General features: G+C 33.5%; 1 protein-coding gene across 1 annotated transcript in view; it reads right to left on the minus strand.

Moving 5' to 3' along the window:
• LOC111149939 (epithelial cell transforming 2) overlaps positions 1-22254 on the minus strand; it is a 61342-nt gene that overhangs the window by 31534 nt on the left and 7554 nt on the right. Inside the window, 10 exon segments of the mRNA XM_022507216.1 lie at positions 5550-5669; positions 10445-10581; positions 14767-14989; positions 16315-16377; positions 16825-16940; positions 17123-17253; positions 17959-18032; positions 18990-19097; positions 20037-20126; positions 21516-21698. Of these exon segments, the coding sequence (XP_022362924.1) occupies positions 5550-5669; positions 10445-10581; positions 14767-14989; positions 16315-16377; positions 16825-16940; positions 17123-17253; positions 17959-18032; positions 18990-19097; positions 20037-20126; positions 21516-21698 (1245 nt within the window).

Raw genomic sequence — 22254 nt, forward strand, 5'->3', positions numbered from 1 at the left:
TGTACAAAACACATAGCTGATAAAGGACTCATATCAAGCATTTATAGAGAACATTAGCAAGTCAATAAGATGACGAACACCCCAATCAAAAAATCAGCAACAGAACTAAACACACATTTCACCAAATACAAAAATGACAAAAAGCGGGGCACCTGGGTGGCTCAGTGGGTTAAATCCTCTGCCTTCAGCTCAGGTCATGATCCCAGGGTCCTGGGATCGAGCCCCACATCCGGCTCTCCGCTTGGTGGGGAGTCTGCTTCCCCCTCTCTCTCCTCCCGCCTCTCTGCCTACTTGTTATCTCTCTCTCTGAAAAAAAAAAAAAAAAATTTTAAAAAAAAAAAAAAAAAGAAAAAGCACGTGAAAAGATGCGTAACATCATTAATTTTTTTTTCTTTGAAAAGGCAGGCAGAGAGAGAGAGGGGGAAGCAGGCTCCCCACTGAGCAGAGAGCCCTACGTGGGGCTCAATGCCAGGACCCTGGGATCATGACCCAAGCCGAAGGCAGAGGCTTTAACCCACTGAGCCACCCAGCACCCCAACATCATTAATTATTAAGGAAATGAATATCAAAGCCACAATGAGGGGCAGCTGGCTGGCTCAGTCAATGGAGCGTGCAACTCTTGATCTCAGGGTTGTAAGCTTGAAATCTACGTTGGGTGTAGAGATTACCTAAAAATAAAATCTTATACAAGCCAAAAAACCAAAAAACAGACCACATCACATCCTAAAAATGGCTTAAAAAAAAAAAACGATAAAAGTATTGGCAAGACCATGGAGACATTTGAAGCTCATACATTACTGATGAGAATGTAAAATGATGTAAAAGTTTGGCAGTTTCTGAAAAGTTTTAAATATAAGACTACCAATATGACCCAACAATTCTCTTCCCAAGTATCTACTGAAAAGAAATGAAAACATGCTCACACAAATATCTACATACAACGTTCATAGCGGCATTATTTGTAAAAGCCAAAAACTGGGAAAACCCTAAATTTCTGTCAACTGGTGACAGGATAAAGAAATGTGGCAGAGCTATGTAATAGAATATTATCTGTCCATGCACAGGAACTACTAACATGCTACATCATACAGGAAATTTAAAAATATGCTACATGAAAGAAGTCAGACATACAATATACTGTATATTTGTATTTGTATGAAATGTCCAGAAAAGGCACATTCATAGAGACAGAAATCAGATCAGATTAGTTGCATCACTTAGTAAAGTCATTAAATCATTGAATAGTATATTTGAAATAGGTGAATTTAAAGACATATAAAATATACCTCAATAAAGTTAAAAAATTTGAAGCATCTCGAAAAATATTTTTAAATTTTCCATTTTAATTTCAAATACAGTTAATACCAATAAATAAAACCCACATTAACAAAAGTTCCTCAATAATGATACTAGCAGATTCAGAAAAGTTTTAAAAAGGGGGAAAAAAATACTTCTGATAGCAGAAGAGTAAACTCAAAGCAATAATACCATAACAGCCCAAAAATCAAGAACTAAGATTTAACCATTTAAAATTGCATTTGGAAGAAACAAAAGAAAGCACCCCGCAGAATTCTTCTAAGTACTTAGTATTAATTTAATCCTTTTAGATAGAAATTATTATCATCCTTATTTTTCAGAACAGGAAATTGAGACACTGAGAGGTTAAATAACTTGCCCAAGGCCACAGAACAAACCCTAGAGCCAGAATTTAAAACTAGTTAGTCAGTGTCAGAATCTACTACATTATATTGACCGAAGCATAGTCTTATTTACAAACTTCCTCTCTCTTTTGTTTCTCTTTTGGTAGAACATACGACTCTTGATCTCAGGGCTGAAGTTTAAGCACCACATTGGGTGTAGAGATTACTTAAAAATAAAATCTTAAAAAAAAAATCCTTAACAGATTGTAGTGCTAAGCTGTTATTAACTATATTTACGTATGTATTTAATATAAAGTACACAGAAAATTCAGAAAACTGTGATACAAAAGAGAAAAAAACTTACAGGTCTGGCAATCTAAACTAGTGGTCCTTTTCTGAAGAGTAAAAAACTGGGGTCCCTGGATGGTTCAGTCAGTTAAGCATCTGCCTTCGGCTTCAGTTATGATCTCAGTGTCTTGGGATTGAGCCCTGCGCTGGATGCCCTGCTCAGAGTGGGGTCTGCGTGCCCCTCTCCCTCTGTCCCTCCCGCTGCTCAAGCTCTCTCTCAAATAATAAAATCTTAAAAAAATAAAGTGTAAAAAACTGTAAGAAGGGTGTATATACTTTTGTAAGAACATTGCTATCAGAAAGCAATATAATCTCTAGGCACTCTGAAAAATAATCTATTTCTGATGAACCTTGAATTCCTAATGTTTGTTGATTCAGCATTTCTGCCTTCATGAATGGTTACCTCAGAAACTATGTAATAAAGAAATTAAGGCTTAGAGAGATCAAGCAATTTGACTCAAATCACATAGTTGTGAACCAGTTCAAACTCAAGTAATCTAGCTCCAGATTCCATTATTCCACTTGATCTACACAACAGGTCCTCTCCATTAGAAATGGGAGTCAAGACAGGCAGGTAGGTCCCTAAGGATAATATTCATAGTGCCACCATTTCTTACAATGTTTCTGTCTGAAAATGCTTCTCCCAATTTAGCACAGACACTGGGGTACATCTCATTCTCCTTGCCCATAACACATCAGGAATTCTCCATAGGATTCTCCCAGGTTTACCTCCTAGCCATTAAGAAAGAACTCCATAGTTCTAAGACATAGAGCAGGCTCCAACAACCTGCTGGAAGAGGAGAAACTAAACAGATGGGACTAAAAGAGCTGAGCTTACTTCTTTTCATCTTTGTTAAGATTTCTTTTGTACTGTTATTATCTACTTTTTTAAATATTTTTTTTGTTTTGTTATTATCTACTTATATTTAAGATGGATTTCTCTTTTACCTAGCTCACCACACAATAAACCAAATTAGCAGACTTCCCAATACACACCTGTTCCTGAAACAAGCACCAGGATACTTTGAGACTTACATTAAATTAACAAAGGATAAACATATAAAGAAAAAGTACTCTATCCAATCCCTCCCCCTTCTCTTTTGTTTCATCATAGTTCCACACAAAAGCAGGCATTTGTACATCAAGGATGAATGTTGATAAATTCTGAAAAGGAAGTATTCACAAATAGGAAAAGAGAGATGTTGATAACAACCTCAAAAACTCTCATCTTAAACTAAGTGTCATCAGTGTAGTACTTTGGAGTCAAATTAAGAATGAGGCCAAGTTGTTCATGTGCTATCTAGATAAGGAAACACAGACTTCCAGTCTGATCTGGACATGTAAAACCAGCATGACCACCATTCAGCAAACATTTACTGACAGAAATCTAAGTGCCAGACACAGTGGTTGTAAACACAGTGAGCAAAACTTGTTTTAATCCTTTACAAAATGTCTGAACATTAGTTTACTCAGCTTCTGAATTTAGATTATTAATATGAATTGCTATTGTTATTTATTGAATGCTCAGTTAAATATCAAGCACTATGCTTAGTGTCTTCTAAATATGTAAAAAATAAAAAAAATTCCACAACCCCCAACTCAGACACTTACTATCCCCATTCTACAGATAAGAAAACTGAAGCACTTCACTACCTGACTTCATGACCAAATATGCCTCATTCCACAGTCTACATCTGTAATCTCTATGTGATACCATAAAATACATACACACCAGTGCTTCTCAGGAATTCTGTATTAACAATATGAAAAACTTTACCAATTTAGGACACATTTACACAGTTTAATCCTTTACACACTAAAAGAGTATACCTACAGCATGATCAAGTTGCAATATACCATTAATAGCCAAGACATGAAACAATCTAGCATCCATCAACAGATGAATGGGTAAAGAAAATGTATGTGTATATAAAACTGAATATTACTCAACCATAAAAAAGAAAATCCTGCCATCTGCAACAAGGATGAACCTTGAGGGCATTATACTAAGTGAATTAAGTAAGAGAAAGACAAACATTGTATGATCTCAATTATATGTGGAATCTAAAAAAACCCAAACTAACTAAAGAAATAAATAAAACCAAACTCATAGATACAGAGAACATATTGGTGGTTGCTAGAGCCAGGATGGGGGGCGAGGGGGAGGCAAAATGGGCAAAGGTGGTCAGAAAATACAAATTTCTAGTTATAAGGTAAGACAGACCTGGGGATGTAACATACAGCATAACAATGGCTAATAATACTGTTACATGTTTGGAAGTTACTATGAAAGTAGATCTTAAAAGTTCTCATCACAAAGAAAAAAGAATTTGTAACTATGTGTGGTGATAGATGCTAACTAAATTTATTGTGGTGATCACTTCACAATATATACACATATCAAACCATTATGTCATATACTAAAACTAACACAATGCTATACCAATTATATCTCAAAAAAAAAAAAAAAAAAGCAAGATAGCATTAGGGTTTAAGAAAAGAAAACAGTCTTTGAAATCAGATAAACAAGTGTTCAAACCCTGAATGCAGCATTTATTAGATGACTTGACTTTGGAAATATTATTTAATTTCCATGTGTAGCAGTTTTACATCTATAAAACAGAGACAATAATACCAACTTCTTGGTACTACTCAAATAGCTGTGGCAGTACTTGGTGGCTAGCTACATTTAAAAGAAGGGAAAAAAACTGCTATGTATAAAAAAAAAACAAGAAAATACAGAAAAACCTTTCAAATTTGGGTGATGAGATTATGGGTATTTTCTTTTCTTTCCTTTTTTTTAGATTTTTTATTTGTTTGTCAGAGAGAGAGAGCACAAGCAGGGGGAGCAGCAGGTAGAGGGAGAAGAGGCTTCCCGCCCAGCAAGGAGCCCAAAGGGGGATTCTATAATTCAGATTGATCTTTTTATGGAATATGGACTAAACATTAATATAAGGTGTCCTGAGGAGAAAACGGATCAATTTTGCTCAAGCACCTTTTAGGAAAAATAAGAGGAAATAAAGTTTAACTACTTTTAAGAGTTCAGCTAAACTTGCTCCCAAATTACTTAACTATGAGAGACTGATAGCTATAAATCACGAACACTTCATCACAGGAAAAAAAATCATTAAAAAGATAGCACTGTCTTATGTGGTTTTTGTATTTATTTGACCAAATATAGAGAAACAAACAAAATGGTCTCTAAGTCTTTCCAGCTTCACAGTTTTTCAAACATCCCAAAGCAAAACAAAACATACAAACTGAGAGGAACAGTAGAAAAATAAGAAAATAAGCACTAGCAACCACATGTCTCTTTTCTCTAAAAAAAGACTTAAGAAGGTTTAATCCCTTATTTTCAGAATTAAAAAAAGAATCAAAAAGCAGGCAAACAACAAATATTAATAAGGCACTGGAGCAGAGGGACATAAACGATTGAAAGGAATAAATAAGAGAATAAGAAGTTTTAGGTATAAACCTCATTTGGCCAATCAACAGTACTCGAGAAATTATATAAACACAATCCAAAAAGAATTACTTACCAACCTAACATATAAAATTTACCTTTATCTTCATGTGCACGTCAAAGATATCAGGGATACTACCAAAAATAGTCTTAATCTCTTCTGGTGCAAGGATAGGCCCACCACGTTGTCCTTCCTCTTCCAAAGGTACTTGAAATAACTAGAAGATTTAAAAAAAAAAAAAAAAAAAAAAAGACTAGTTTAGATAGATTGTAGGAAAAGGAAAAAAAGAGCAATCATATAGATAGTGATAAGAGAGGAGATATTAAGAGGTGCCAGGGTGGCTCAGTTGGTTAAATGTCTCCCTTTGGCTCAGGTCATGATCCCAGGGTCCTGGGATGGAGCTCTACATCAGTCTCTCTTCTCAGCAGGGAGTCTGCTTCTCCCTCTGCCTCTCCTCCCTTCTACTCACCACTCCTCACCCCTGGCTTGTGCTTTCTCTCACAAATAAACAGATAAAATCTTTAAAAAAAATGTTAAAAAGGGAGATGTTAATGGAAAAGAAAGAACCAATTAAAACAATACTTCTTAAATTTGAGAACTTTTTTCTTATAACATTTTCTATTTTATCCTATTTATTTATATATCTCTGTGTGTATACACATTCCTTTAATAAAATGCTGTTAGAATCTAATAAAAGTTTATCACACAGTTCTACAAATCATTTAAATTGTTAGAAAACAAGAGTAATTTGGTTTTTTTTAAAAAAGATTTTATTTATTTGAAAAGATTTTATTTTTTTATTTGACAGAGAGAGGCAGGCAGAGAGCGAGGAGGAAGCAGGCTCCCTACTGAGTAGAGAGCCCGATATGGGGCTCGATCCCAGGACCCTGAGATCATGACCTGAGCCGAAGGCAGAGGCTTTAACTCACTGAGCCACCCGGGGGCCCCAAGAGTAATTTGTACTTTCTATTCAAGTTACTAAGGAAGACAATAAGCAATCAGTTTTTTCCAGACATGCACTTAATATAAGTACTAAATGTCTTGACATAGTAGTGTAGACACCTGGTTTATAAATAGAAAAAAGACTGGATTTCAAACCAGAAGACCTGTTAATGTCTATATTGGTGCTTGTATCAATCTTAAAAAAAAAAAGGAAAAAACCTATAACTAATAAGTGAGCTTAGCAAGGTCACAGCTCAGCATTCAGATATGCATGTTCTCACTCCCTCTCTCAACACACAGATCACATTCCTATATACTAGTAATGTACAAATGAAAACCAAAATTCAAAAAGCAGTTCACTTACAATAAAGAACTAAAATTAGTATAAATATAATAAAATACATACATCATGCTGAAAGTTACAGGAAGTTGATGAAAGAAACCAAAGACCTAAATAAATAAGGACATGGACCGAAAGATTCAACACGGCAAGAAATGTCCATTCTTCCCCAATTTGACTTATTGATCTAACCTGATGTCAATCAAAATTCCAGGACTTTTTGTAGATAAAGAAAACCTAATTCTAAAAATTTATATGTAAAGGCAAAGGAACATCTTTGTATAAAGTTTCAGTATTCATGACTGTGATATTGGTGAATGGAAAAATATATAAGATTAATATAGAATAGAAAAACATCCACAAACCAACACACACACAGATGACCAAGTAATATTTGACAGATACAATGGTGGAAGGCTTATCATTCAACAAATGGTACTAAAACACCATTTGCCCTAGGCAAAAAAATAAACTAAAAACGGATCATAGGAGGCGCCTGGGTGGCTCAGTGGGTTAAAGCCTCTGCCTTCAGCTCAGGTCATGATCCCAGGGTCCTGGGATCGAGCCCCGAATCGGGTTCTCTGCTCAGCAGGGAGCCTTCTTCCCCATCTCTCTCTGCCTGCCTCTCTGCCTACTTGTGATCTCTGTCAAATAAATAAATAAAATCTTAAAAAAAAAAAAAAATGGATCATAGACCTAAGCAAAAAACCTAAAACTATGAAACATTTACAAGAAAACATAAGAGAAAATCTTGTAATTTGGGCTTAGGTAAGAACTTTTAGATAAAAAAATCAAATGCATGAACTATAAAAGAAAAAAAATAATAATTAGACTTCATCAAAATTTAAAAGTTTTCAACCCAGAATAAAAAGACATGATAAGGGGGTGCCTGGGTGGCTCAGTTGTTGAGCATCTGGCTTCGGCTCAGGTCATGATCCCAGGGCCCTGGGATGGAGCCCCAAGTCAAGTTCCCTGCTCAGCAGGAAGCCTGCTTCTCCCTCCCCCACTCCCCCTGTTTGTATTACCTCTCTCACTGTCTCCCTCTCTGTAAAACAAATAAACAAAATCTTTAAAAAAAAAAAAAAAAAAAAGACATCCTAGAGACTAGGAAAAGATATCTGCAAATCACATATCTGACAAAGGACTAGTATGCAAAATATATAAAGAATTCTCAAAACTCAGGAAGGAAACAACTCAATTAAAAATGGGCAAAATCTTAAGCAGTTATTTTATCAAAAAAAGATACAGAGAAGAGATGTTCAACATCGTCAATCATTACAGAAATGAAAATTAAGGCCATAATAAGATACCATTACATACTTATCTGTGTGGCTAAAACAAAAAGTACTGATAATATCGAAACTGGTTGGGATGTGAGCAACTGGAACTCCCACACATGGATGGTAGAAATGCAAAATCGTAACCCCTCTGGAAAAGGGTATGACAGTTTCTTATAATGTTAAACATTACTTACCATATGATTAAACAATTCCACTTCCAGGTGTTTACTCAAGAGCAATGAAAATTTATGTTCACATAAAACCTATACATAAATGTTGTTAACAGCTCTTTTTATAATCATCCAAACCAAAAACAACCCAAATGTTCTTTAAGGAGTCACCAAATAAAAATGTGGTACATCCATACAGTCTTATACTATTCAACAATAAAAAGGATCAAACTATTCACACAGACAAGTTAGAAGAACCTCAAAGGCTAAAAAACACTAGTCCAATAGTTATATTAACTGCAATCCCATTCACAGGACATTCTCAAAAAATACAAAAATTTTTTTTAGAAAGACAAAATTATAGTGATAAAGAAGAAATCAGTGGTCACCAGGAGTTACCATGAGGAAAGGGTGTGACTTATAAAGGAAAAGGAAGTACCAGGAGTTTGGGGTGGGGGGCGGATAGAAATGTTCTGTATTCTGACTGTGGTAGAGGCTATACAAATTTTTTCATGTGTTAAAATTCATAGAACTGTACAAAGAAAGTCAGTTTCACTGTATGATAATTTAAAAAGTAAAATTTTAAAAAGTCAATTGACTATTCAAACTAAAAATAATAATGTATTGTCGGGATCTTAATATATGTCAAGTAAAATGAACGCCAATAGCACAAAGGGAAGGAGGAGATGAAGTAAAAAAACAAAAAAGCTAAAGATAAAAGGAAAATACATTATAAACAGTATATAACTATACAAACAGTATATAACTATAAACAGTTTATAGTAAGCATAGTGGTATGAGACTATCTACAGTCTAATAATTCAAGGGCTTTTTTTTTTTTAAGGCATTTTAGTGAATTTAATTAATATAAAAATTAAATTCTGACCCCCCCCCCCCCCCCAGTGCATTTACCATGGCCTGAAAGGATTTACAGTTCCGGGTAATAAATGCTACCAAAGTACATGAACAGTATATGCCAAGGGGATTTTCTGCTACTTGACTACATTTTGGCTGACTATAAAAACTTAACTCATCTAGAAAGATTTCCCTTGAGGGAGAAGAGCAAAGCTGACTTAAAACAAGTAAAGTTCAATACAGCAGAGGGCCTCATAAACCCGTGACTACAGCTAAACAAATTAACTGTGAAGAATAACCTCTCCATGAATACCAAGAAAGAAGTCTTTCCATTTCTTATCCATGCACTTTATCAACAGCACAAGCAACTAAAGGCTATTATACTGAACACTAATGAGTTATATTAAGAATTCAAATAGAGGTCCATTAAAAATTAACCCCAATCAGAAATTCCCTATTATTTTTCTATTCAAAGACAAGCTTGATGGTATCAACTTTATTTTCCTGACAATCTGCTTTATAACCTAAAACAATCTATTCTCTCTGCAGATGCCAAAATAATATACTAATATTGTCTTTCAGAACCTTGAATTTCAGTTTATTCTTAGTATCTTCTTCAATCGCATCCTATAAGGATCCATTAGAATTCTTCTTCTTTGGCAATAACTTCACAGTACATTTTAATGATTTGCAATGAGTTAACATTTATGACTAACCACTGCATATTCTAAGAAACTTGATACATGAAAGGATCACCAAAATAATTACATCCATATTGTTATGCTTCATTGCTATTGCTTTTCACATATTTACAGCAGTAAATAAAGCAACGACTCCTAGAATGCACACTTTCAGGAAACGTTACCTACCATATCTATGTATAAATATAAATAAATGCAGTATCATGACAGGGAACTTGTGAAGTTCTGTATCAAATAAAACTTGGTCTCCTCTAGATCATCTACAGAGGATCCTTCTCTTTTTAGTCACTATAGAAAAAGGTGTTATTTCTGTATGAATAAAAGCTACTATTGTAGTATGGCATTTCCCTAATAGCAGTTTTTTGTCATATATTTTCATTTTTATTACCTACGTACAAATTCTATGCTTATATAATTTTCTTATAAGAAATATTATCTCTGGGCGCCTGGGTGGCTCAGTGGGTTAAGCCTCTGCCTTCGGCTCAGGTCATGATCTCAGGGTCCTGGGATTAAGTGCCGCATCGGGCTCTCTGCTAGGCAGGGAGCCTGCTTCCCCCCCCCCCCCCCCTGCCTCTCTGCCTGCTTGTGATCTCTCTCTGTCAAATAAATAAATAAATTCTTTAAAAAAAAAAAAAAAAGAAATATTATCTCTTAGATTTTTTTTTTTAGTTACAACATGGATCATTTTGCAACCAAACTTTTACCTGAATAATTGTGGCCAATATATTTACATAATTACTTTCAGTCTGATAAAGTTCTTTTGCAACTTGCCATCTGGCTGACTGCTTCGAAGGAACTGGAGTGGAATTTTTAGAAGACTTAGTACAAGACTTTGGTGTTTCTAAAAGGTAAAAAGGAAGAAAGATTTAATGAAAAACCAGATGTAAGTACCAGACATTCTGCAGATTTAAGAACAAAAAAAGGGGTAAGTATATCCACTCTTAGAAATATACCCATTTAGCTTTTCATTAAAGTAAAATTTCCTCATAGGATAAGGCCAGAAAAAAATAATGGTCAAAAGTATCCATGACTCCAAATTGACAGACATTATACAAATAACTGGCCTGTACTCTTCAAAGATGCCAAAGTCATTAAAAACAAAGAAAGCTGAGGAACTATTCCAGATTAGAAGAGACTAGTGAGAGATAACAACCCATGATCCTGGACTGGACCCTAGACCAGAAAAAAGAATTTTTCTTTTCCTATAAAGGGTATTAGCTAAACAACTGATAAAAATTAAGTCAGTCATACTATTAATATCAACTTCCTAATTTACAATACCTCTACAGTAGCGGTACAAGAAATGTCCCTCTATTTTGGGAAACACACATTTAAGTATTTAGAAGAAAAGGCACATCATATCTGCAATTTAGTTTCAAACAGTACAGATACAAAAAATATGTGTACATATAGAAAAAGAGAGAGAATGAATGAATGCTAAAGCAAACATGGCAGAATATTTCCATTTGGGAATTCTGAGTAGAGTACTAGAATCTCTGTACTATTTTTGCAGCTTTTTGCAATCTGAATTTCAAAATAAAAAGCTCAAATAATAAAATAAAATGAAGAACTATATAAAAATATTTAAGTTTAAGGATAAAAAGGTTATGATGACATAGTAAGAGAAAACTTACATATATAGAGGAAGGCTTCCTCAACAACACACAACAACATCAACTGCAAATTCTGTTAGTTCTCAACATAATATAAAACATCCAGTGCAACACAAAGTGGGAGGACACATTAGAATACTTTATATGTGTTTCAAAAAAGTTAAATTTCATAAGAGCTGGAGATATACTTTCTTACTCTAGATACGGTTAAAGTACTTTAACATAATGTACAGAATCTCCTAATGGCAAGTTTTTAAATAAGAAAACAAATGTATAACACACAATGACATGACAAAAACAATATAAAGACCCAGTATATCATTTTTACTCAATGATAATTTTAAATATTAAAACAATGATGCATACTATGGAGTCTGAATGCTCTTTAAAGCTAACAGACCAAAAACTTTCCCACTTGCCATGCATTATTTCAGACTATTTTCCAGACCCAAGAGCTTCTGCCATTACATGTCAAGAAGAAAAATCTGACATACATTTATTCAATTTAATTATTATGTTCACACAGTGATCTACTAACTGGGGATTCTATACAGAGCACCTAATATATTAGTATAGTTGTCATGTCTATTATCTTTAGTGATTCATTTCCTTCTCCATCCCCTAAACTGCATATTCAAAGCTTCAGTCCTTTATGATCAGCTCTTACCACCCCATGCCCAGTATGTCACAATCATGGAACCAACAAATTCTCAGACCTAAGTGTCTAATCATAATCTTTCCACCCAAGCACCAAATTCAATTTTTCCAAATACCCGCCAGACATTTGTACCTCAATTTAACCTGGATAGTCTCTAAAACTACACTATCTTCCTCCAAAATATAGACTTCTTATTTTTGTCAAGGTAACATTTCTTCTATTTTAATACTCTGCTGTCATCTCTTATTCCCTTCCTGTCACTCCATTCCATCACTATCTCCATAGTGCTTCCTACTTTCCTTTCCAACCATTAGCAACCCTGGTTCAGGGCTTTATCACCCTGTGGGCAAGCCACTATAGATTACTTCATGGTCTAGCCATCTCTGAACAGTCTTCATTTTAATCATTGTTCAGAATAATCTACTACAAATTACCTACTCAATCAATTACTCTACTGCTCAATGTTTCTAAAGTTCATTATTAACGACAATACGAAGTTCAGACATACCAGTCTGATTTCAAAGTACTTTAATATTAGGCCCGAATTAACCTTTCCAATTTAATTATTACTCCTCCATACTTGTAAGCAAACTGACCTATTCGTTATCCCTTAAAATGCAAGTTTGTATAGTATTATTTGTATTCTCGCTCCCCTCATTGCTCAACTCCCCCTCAGTTTCCTGGGCCTTCTACAAGTTGACACTCAACTCCTTCCATGAATATTTACTGAGTACCTACTCTATACTAGGCATTGAAAACAAAGCAAAGTAGTAGACAAGGTTCTTGTTCTCTTAAAGCTTACATTCTGGTGAAACAAATAAAAAATATAATTTCTAACAGTGAAAACTATTGCTAAAAACAATTAGGTAATGGGTTAGTGAGAAGTGCTAGAACAGGGACTTAACTTCGCAGAAAACACAAAAAGATTTCTTTAAGGCAAAGAGGGCAAGTATAAAGTTCCTGAGGTTTGAATGTAATGGAAATATCCAAAAATAACAGAGATAGTGTGACTGAAGCTTAGAGTATTATTGGAGAGCATGATATTGTCGTATGAGGTTGGACATATGTGGGAAGGATCACATAGGAACTCGAAAGCTATGGTAATACAAAATCATGGGAATGACTTCAAGCACAGGATTGGCATGATCTAATTTATATGTATTTTAGGACCTAAGTGCTGCATATAGAATGGCACAAATGTGGGCACATGCTGACTCAGAAGAGCATGCAACTCTTAATCTCAGGGTCATGAGTTCAAACCCACGGTGGGTATAGACATTTCTTAAATAAATAAATTTTTTAAAAAGGCAAAATGAATATAGAGAAAGCATTTAGGAGACCAACATAATCATCTAAGAGAGATCCATTTTATAGAAAAGGCTGATAAAGGAAGAGTGGCAAAGGAATAGAGTTGAGAGTGGTAGAGAGTATCAAAATCCAGAGTTTTAATTTGATTATGGTAGGTTTAAGATATGTATTAGACAAGGACAAGTAAGTATTAAGTAAGCAGTTGGACAGGGAAGAAGACATATTGGAGAGTCAACAGCATATGAATGTTTCTTTTTTTTTTTTCTATAATCATTTTTTTTTAATTTATTTTCAGCATAACAGTATTCATTGTTTTTGTACCACACCCAGTGCTCCATGCAGTCCATGCCCTCTCTAATACCCACCACCTGGTTCCCCCAACCTCCCACCCCCCCCCCCCTCTTCAAAAGCCACAGAATTCAATGAGACCACTTAGGGAGAATACAATAGACTTCAGGAACAACACTCAACGGTTAGAACTGGAGAAGTTAGGCAAAGGAGAATGAGAAATGAGGTACAAAAGTTAAGAGAAAAAAACTATATCCAGGAAGAAATAGCTATTCATGTGTTAAATGTTGCTGACTGCATAAAAACTGTCAGTCTTGGTGCACCTGCGTGGTTCAGCTGGTTAAGTGTCTGACTTCAGCTCAGATCATGATCTCAGGGTCCTGGGATTAAGCCCCACGTCAGCCTCTAGGCTCAGCAGGGCGTATGCTTGTCCCTCTGCCTCTCCCCTGGCTCATGCTTTTTCTCAAATAAATAAATAAAATCTTAAAAAAAAAAACAAAAAAAAAAAAACTGTCAGTCTCCTCACCAAGAGCAATTTCATGTAGTAAGGGCTTAAGTTCAATTGGAATGGGTTGAAAAAGACAATGAAAAGCAAGGAAATGACACAACAGATCAAGGCAATTCTTTGAAGAGTACTCATGTAAAAGACAAAAGAGAAACGGAATAATAAGTAGAGTGAGTCATGGGGTCAAGAGGTTTTGATTATTTCTTGAATCTAAAAAACAACATATTTGTGTGAAGATTAAAAAATAAAAATACAGGGGAAAAATTGATGATCATGAGGAAAGTGTTAATTGTAGGGCCTTCCTATATCATTTGAGAACAAACTGAGCTCACCCTCCACAGATTTCACCATACCAATTTTCTCCATAATACATGTGACACCCTCTGTGATCTTGTTTTGCTAATGTTAAGAATTTGCTCTTTGAACAGCTCTATCATTTTCTAGAGTGATATACAAATAAAATATAGAAAGCACTTAGCATATAATAAGCAATCATTAAATGGAAGCATTTTTCTGTGCTTTTTCTCCTCAGCTAGAACAAAGGTAATAAAAGGCAGAACCTTTCATATTCTCTGTGGTAGTGATTTATCTATATTCTAGTAATTATTCCATTCCACTAAATTTTAATGATCAATTTTTTAAAATGTGAATTACCTCCATAGTTAATGCTAGACTCTGGTGTGTTGGAGATATCTAGGAGTGACCCTATAGAAAGGGAATGTTCAGCTGACGGGCGCTTACGGGGAGGAAAAGGTGACATGTCTGTCTCTCTTGAAAGCTGAGCAAGGGTCTCTTTTAAACGACGTCTTTTGCGATTGCTGTTTGGGGTATTTAGAGAAAGCAGTGACACTGATTTCTTGAGCTCAGGAGTATTAGCCTGCAATCAAAAGCACAAAAGCTCAATTTTACTTCCTTGGTTCTATACTGAGACAGGAACAGAAGAAAAATATATTTACAAGTCTAACAAAATCTGGATTCTGCACAATAATTTTACCACTCCATACTCTGCCAGGTAGTTTAGAAGAGTCATAAAACACAACAGTCCAGGGACCACTGTAATTGCCCAACCCCAAGCACCTCATTCTGTTTCTTCACAGCTCTAACACCATTCCATATTCGTCCGTAAGCTTGTTACTATCTAGTCCCCCACTAGGCCATAAACTCCAGAGGGCAGGGACCATTCATAGTTTGTTCACTGCATCCTTAGCATTGAGCACAGTGTCTGGACATATTGCTCTCCAATATTTGCCAAATAACATTCGACTTTAAAAGTTCTCTCCTGAAATTTTAAGCAGTTTTAAAACTTTATGGGTAAGAGCCTTACGCTGAGAACAAGAGTCAGAAGACAAGACAATAGAGTACCTATCTAGATTTTATAGTAATACAATAAATCTGCACCTCACCTTCATTATTCCATTCAAATTAAATCTCCAACTAAAGAAAATCTTTAAGTCTGCTTCTACGACTTTATGCCACATTTTGGTGAATGATACCACTCTTCACCAATCTAGCATGAAGGTTCCATTTTCCTTGCCTACAATTTACTACTAAAGTCAGTTTTCTAATGACATCTCTTCTCTTAATATTCTTCAATGGTCCCCAATACTTAAATTCTTTAACATTATTAAGAACTCCTTAGTTCTACCTAAATCATAAGCTTTATTTGTTGGCCTTCTTTCCCACACTCTTTTTCTAGAGCTACACTAAACTACCTGCTATTTCAATATACTTTCAAGCTTCACACCATCTCCATCTGCTATCAAACTTGAATGTCCTTACAAGATTACGTTAGAAAGTTGGCTCAACATTTATTTGCTCTTTTCAGTCCTGCCCGAGTCTCTAAGTGAGGCTAGTTAAAGTAATTACTCAACTATAGTATATATTCTGCACTATAATTGTATTATCTATTTTTCCCTTAAGGTTCTAAGTTTCTAAAGATAAGATTTTATTGTTCATAATGGCATCACTAAGAAGTACCACAAAATGACATATATTAGATTAAAGTAATTCTATTGCATTAGTTTTACTTAAATCTACACAAACTGTTACTCAGTATCTAATTGTTCAATTATTCTCAAACTCTTAAACATGACATAAAAGATGATTGGTAGGCCAATTCTACCATGCTCTTTTTGGACAGAAATGTTATCTTTACACAATCAAATTCACAGAACAAATGACTAATGGACAAAAAAAGCATACCTTTTCATATAAATACATAGTTTCTCCAGCTCGGGCATCCATTTGAATGCTCCCCCAGAACCACTAGGTAGGAGAAAAAAAAATTTAATTAAGAATTTATCTTATCAGAGAAGTGATTAGTAGTATTTTTAAAAAGCCAATCTTGGAGCTTCTAGCTGACTCAGTTGGTAGAACATGCAAATCTCAATTTCGGGGTCATGAGTTCAAGTCCCGCATTGGGTGTGGAGCTTACGTTAGATAAAAAATAAAATGAAAATAAAATTCTATATATTTAAAAAAAAAAAGCCAGGGGTGCCTGAGTGGCTCAGTGGGTTAAGCTCTGCCTTCAGCTCAGGTCATGATCTCAGAGTCCTGGGAGGGAGTCCCGAATCGGGCTCTCTGCTCAGCAGGGAGCCTGCTTCCCCCACCCTCTCTGTCTGCTTGTGACCTCTCTCTCTCTCTCTCTCTCTCTGTCAAATAAATAAAACCTTTAAAAAAAAAAAAAGCCAATCTTATTCTAGAATTACTTGCCTCCTGCTTGACCACATAAAGTTTTTTCGAAGGTTCAAATGGAAGTTCTTTTACTACATTCTCTTCAACTACAAGGTGAGTGCATCTTTCATCTCCAACAGGTAAACAGTTACCTCCTAAAGAGAAATACATGCAAGCATAAATAAACCAAACTATTTATCTCCAAACCTGAATTTTTAAAGAGGCATATTCGCCAGGAGATGATTAAGCAAGAGTGGGGAAAAAATATAACTTTTAAATTATAGTGTATTCTAAAAAAATTAAAAAATAAAAAATAAAAAAATATAGTAAATTCTACCTTGCATTTTAGTCATTTCTTCCATATTGGTTTTTTCTTCATCTGAAAATCCTAAGAAACTTAAAATACAATCTTGAAAAGGAGGAACTTTAAATTCATTTCTAAAGTCATCAACTGAAGCACAGAAATCCCTAAAAAGAAAATACACTCTTCTAAAACCAGCTTAACTTAAATTCAGTTAAGTATATCAATTTATAAATCTATAATAATTCTCAAGGTTTTCAGGATATCTACTTATTGAAAAAATTTTACATGTAGTCCTGAAATGTTCACAAAAACATCAGTTAAAAAAAAAAATTGGTGCATCCTTGGTCATCCCCAAAGTAACTTCTAACAAAATTCGATCACAAGTAGTCTTTACAAGATTCAAATCCTTGCTCTGTATATGAAATATTCTCTTATTCCAGGGGTTTTATAGTTTCATGAAATGTTAAGTAATGATGTAGTAGAATAGCAAGGAATTTCGAAGTTGGAAAGCTTAAAACGTTACAAATTGTAACCACCACTTAGAAAGTAACCAGAAAAACACAGTGAAAAAATGTAACAATCTAAATATCCAGATGCATTAAGTTTTTACCTAATAGTTTTAAAATGCTAATGATAATCAAAACTATTTCACAAGGAAGAGTCTGAAGATATCACAGACTTCTTCCAACTTTCAATTTTTTATAATTTTTTTTATAACTTTGCTCCTCCTAGACTTTATTCCTTAGGCTACCTAAAGACTAAATTCATTTTGTCTATACTATCTATGAATTTAAGGGTTTGGACACTTGGATTTATCTTCATAACATACTTAATTCAAATATTGAACTACTGAATTTCTAAACACTTACTGTTCATTCCGCCTTTCCCAAGCTTTATAAATCCATTCTGACTTCATAATTGGAGTGCCCAGACTCACAGCAATCTAAAAATATAAACATTAATTACAATAAATTTTCACCTTAAATAACTGCATTCATGGAATTTCTAATCAGTTTTACACACAGAGTTTTTTGCAGCTTTAGATCATTATTCATCTGCTTTATGATAAAATATAAAGAAAAATTAACACAAAAACTGTCTTTCAATCATACAAGTTAGGTTAAAAAATTTAGAACAAGTTCCATGATGTCCAAATCATTTCCTTATTTTAAATAAATATAACTCTGAAGCTAAGTTCATCTTTATTTTATTATATTTCTATTTTCCCATGTTTACTTCCTTGGAAGTACTGACCCCAAGACAGGACTACAGAAGAAAATATCTGATTAAGTCACAAAAAACTAAGATATGAATTGGAAAGTATACCTCTCAGGAATTCAACATTACCCAAAAATTACCATTTGTTACATAAATACACTGATGGAGGGTGGGAACAAGGTGATAAATTCTTCCTAAGATATTCAAGTGCAATCTTAAACTAAGATTTTAATTCTAATTAGTTTCTCCTGTTCTTTTATAGTTTGTACTAGTTAAATCTCACAATCATCTTATAAAAACAAAGCTTTGTGCTTATTAAGACCATTTAGACAAGAGTGAAATATCTGCTCAACACTTCCCAACCCCCTTATTCACCAATGCTTATAGTAAACTTTGCTAATATTAATCAACTCTCTGAAATGTTACCCATCTACCAAACCTCCACAATTCTACTCATTCACAAATCCTACTTATTTCAAGACCATTCAGGTACCATTGCTTCCATAAAAACCTAATAAGGGCCATGCTCCTTTGATTTAAAATTTTTACTAAATGTACATATAGCAAAAATTGAATTTCTGATCCTCAATAAACTATGGGAAAAATAGATAGGATGAAAGTGCTGTTATTAAATCCATCCCCCTCCAAAATGCTATACTGAAATGCACCCAAGTTTACATACCCTGAATTTTTCTCCTTGTGTACAATTTGCCACCAAGTGTGTAACTTTTGAATTAAAGTCTTTTCGAATAACTCCACCCATGTGATGAACCAATGTCACCAATCTGACCTCAAAAGAAAAATTAGGCAACATTAACTTTATGATTAATTTGAACAAAATTTTAAATTATGTTTAGAAGTCATTTAGGATCTACTGAATAACTTTTATTTATAAAGTACATACAAGAATTTTTATACAGTTATGAATTTTATGTCAAAAAAATTAAAAATTCATTGCCTAATTGGCACAGGCAAAATTATACATAGAGATAAGCTAATAAAGATAATTACCCAAAACTTAAACAACTGGCTTTCATACAACCTAAACAGAAGACTATTTTTTTTAAACACCAGGTTATATAACACTAAGATTCTTCCCACAGTTACAGTAATACCCCATTAGCTCCAACAAAGAAAATTTTATGAATCAGAAAAGTTTCTATGAATTCTCTAGAGCAATGAATATACTTTAAGGCTGGATTTGTATAACAAAAAAATGTAATGTATTAAAAAAAACTTCAAAGAATGTGGCTGATGATACTTAACAAAAAGACAATTTAAATGGATCCAATAATAATGAAGTTTTTCTCTTAATTCATATGCCTGTCAACCTAAACAAAATGTTTTGGTTTTTTTTTAAGATTTTTATTTGTTTATTTGACAGATCACAAGTAGGCAGAGAGGCAGGCAGAGAGAGAGAGCGCGCGAGAGGAGGAGGCAGGCTCCCCGCTGAGCAGACAGCCCGATGCAGGGCTCCATCCAAGGACCCTGGGATCATGACCTGAGCCAAAGGCAGAGGCTTTAACCACTGAGCTACCCAGGCACCACAAAATGTTTTTTTACAAGGCTCCTCAGAATGTTTATTCATAAAATTTCAAACAGTATATTCATAAATTCTCCTTCAATATGTTTAAAATAAAACCATGATATAATTAACCAAAAAAGTGTCAATTTAAATTTATTTGGCTGGAAAAAATATTCCTTGAATAGAATGTTTTGAAATACTTACTAGTTCCTCTTTTTTCCTAAATCCAGTAAAGCATAGTACTAGATTCATCATGCTTGTACAATAGAGTGGACGACATGAAAAAGGCAAAGGCTAAAGGACATAACAATTTTAAATCTGTGAGTTTATAGTAGAGAAGAGAACACATCTTTTCAAGCTAAAACATATTTCCCCCTCTTGCCAATCAACTTTGTCAATCCAAAGATTTCTTGCATTTTTTAATAGGCAACCAAAAAATAGCAAAAAACAGATTACAAGTTTTATAATACAAAAATCCCCCATAACTCCTAATTCATATTTGACAGACATAATCTAAACATACTTAACTACTGGCAAATGAAACACATTTATATGCAAACTTTCAGTTCTAAAATATATTTTGACACAAAGTTTTATCTACTAGGAAAAATTTAAGACTCCATAAACTATTGTAAATGATTCTAATTAAAATTAAAATAGTTCAAAATATTTTATAACAAACACCACGTAAATTACACATATACTTAAACCAAATATGATTCCAATTTTTGAGCTAAAAACATGCAAATAGTAAATAACTTTAGCAATGGAGATATATATATAATGGAAAAAGAATGGTTAAAAAAAATAGGTATAGTTACATAATTTCCACCATTATGCAAGTATTTCACAATTTTGATCTTGAAAGATTTACTTGGTTTTTGAAAGCAACACCTCTGAATCAAAACAGAGAATTAAGGATTATCGTGCACTTTACTAAGTATCTATAACAAAAGAAGCACAAAATTGACCTAAACAATTTTAAGTTAATAAGGCAAGCTTAAGAACGGCAAAATGTAGCAACAAAACCAAAGCATATAGACTAACTCTACTACAACTCTAACACTGAAATGTTATTAAAAACAAAAAACTGGGGTACCTGGCTGGCTTAGTTGGAAGAGCATGAGACTCCTTACCTATGGGTCAGGAGTTCAAGCCCCATATTGGGTGTAGAGATTACTTAAAGTAAATAAACTTAAATTTACAACCCAATATTAAAAATATTTTTAATAAAAAAATTATTTTTATTATTTATTTTAATAAAAAAAATATTTTAATAAAAATAATTTCTTTAATTTTAAACCATGCAGTAACAAATAAAAATGGAAGTGTGTATTTATTCTGTGGAAGAAAGTAAGTTTATATATGTATATACATTTCTGGAATCCACGTTTAACAAATTATTTCTTCCCAAGACATTTTAGGTATTAAGATATTTATGTATGTATATATACATACAAATATGTTAATTGTCATTATTTAACCTCCAAAAGTCTTAGATTTTCACTCCAAAAAGTTACAATAGAAAGATTTTTAAAACAATATTAGAGTAGCCAATACTACCCCTGTTCTAAATCTTACATATTCCCAACAATTAACAGGATTTTTCTGCTTATGAATTTTCACAAAATTCATGAATAAAAATTTAACCTTGAAAGTCATAATAAATGTGTATTTTCTTACCTCTCCTTTTTGGGCACAGTTTAAGATAACTGGTGGTCCAATAATTCTACAATCAGTCTTGTGTAACTCATCAAAAATGGAATCCTGGAAGTCCATGACTATGAATACATTTTCAAATTCTGGAGAATCCAAACTTTCAAATTCTTCCAGTGATTCCATCTTTACAAAGGGCACTTTAATTTCCTTGATTTTTTTCAGGTGGTTATTAGAAATAAAAATTATTTATAGATTATAAAATTAATTCATTTAACTCTAAATAACACCTAAAAATCAATTCACTATCAATACTTTTATTTTTATATTTGTAGTAAACTTTTAAGTTTAAATAGTACTTTTATTGTGTAATAAGCATTATACTTAATAGTGAACAGCCTTATTTCTTTACTTATTTGTATTTTTATATAAACATATCTCCATCTATATTGATATTAAATTTTGAATATTAGTATTATAAAGGCATGACTTTTGACATGGCTTACTCATTATCAATCATCTAATACACATATAAAACTAAAATGATGATTTCTTTTAAGTATACACATTTTGATAGTAAGATACATTAGAAAGATGTCCACTATTACTTTTTATTCTCACTAAGAAAATGATGCCACATTTAACAGTTCTTCCTGCGTAATCAACTTCAGAATGATTTATAGAAATGAAAATAGAAAAAATACTATCGCACTTAGTATCTACAAGAAGGGTGAAGATTAACTTAATCATTTCAGTATATATGAAG

This window comes from Enhydra lutris, unplaced genomic scaffold (assembly GCF_002288905.1).
Source record: "Enhydra lutris kenyoni isolate GAN:26980312 unplaced genomic scaffold, ASM228890v2 scaffoldscaffold2, whole genome shotgun sequence".
In the NCBI taxonomy this organism is placed as follows: domain Eukaryota; kingdom Metazoa; phylum Chordata; class Mammalia; order Carnivora; family Mustelidae; genus Enhydra; species Enhydra lutris.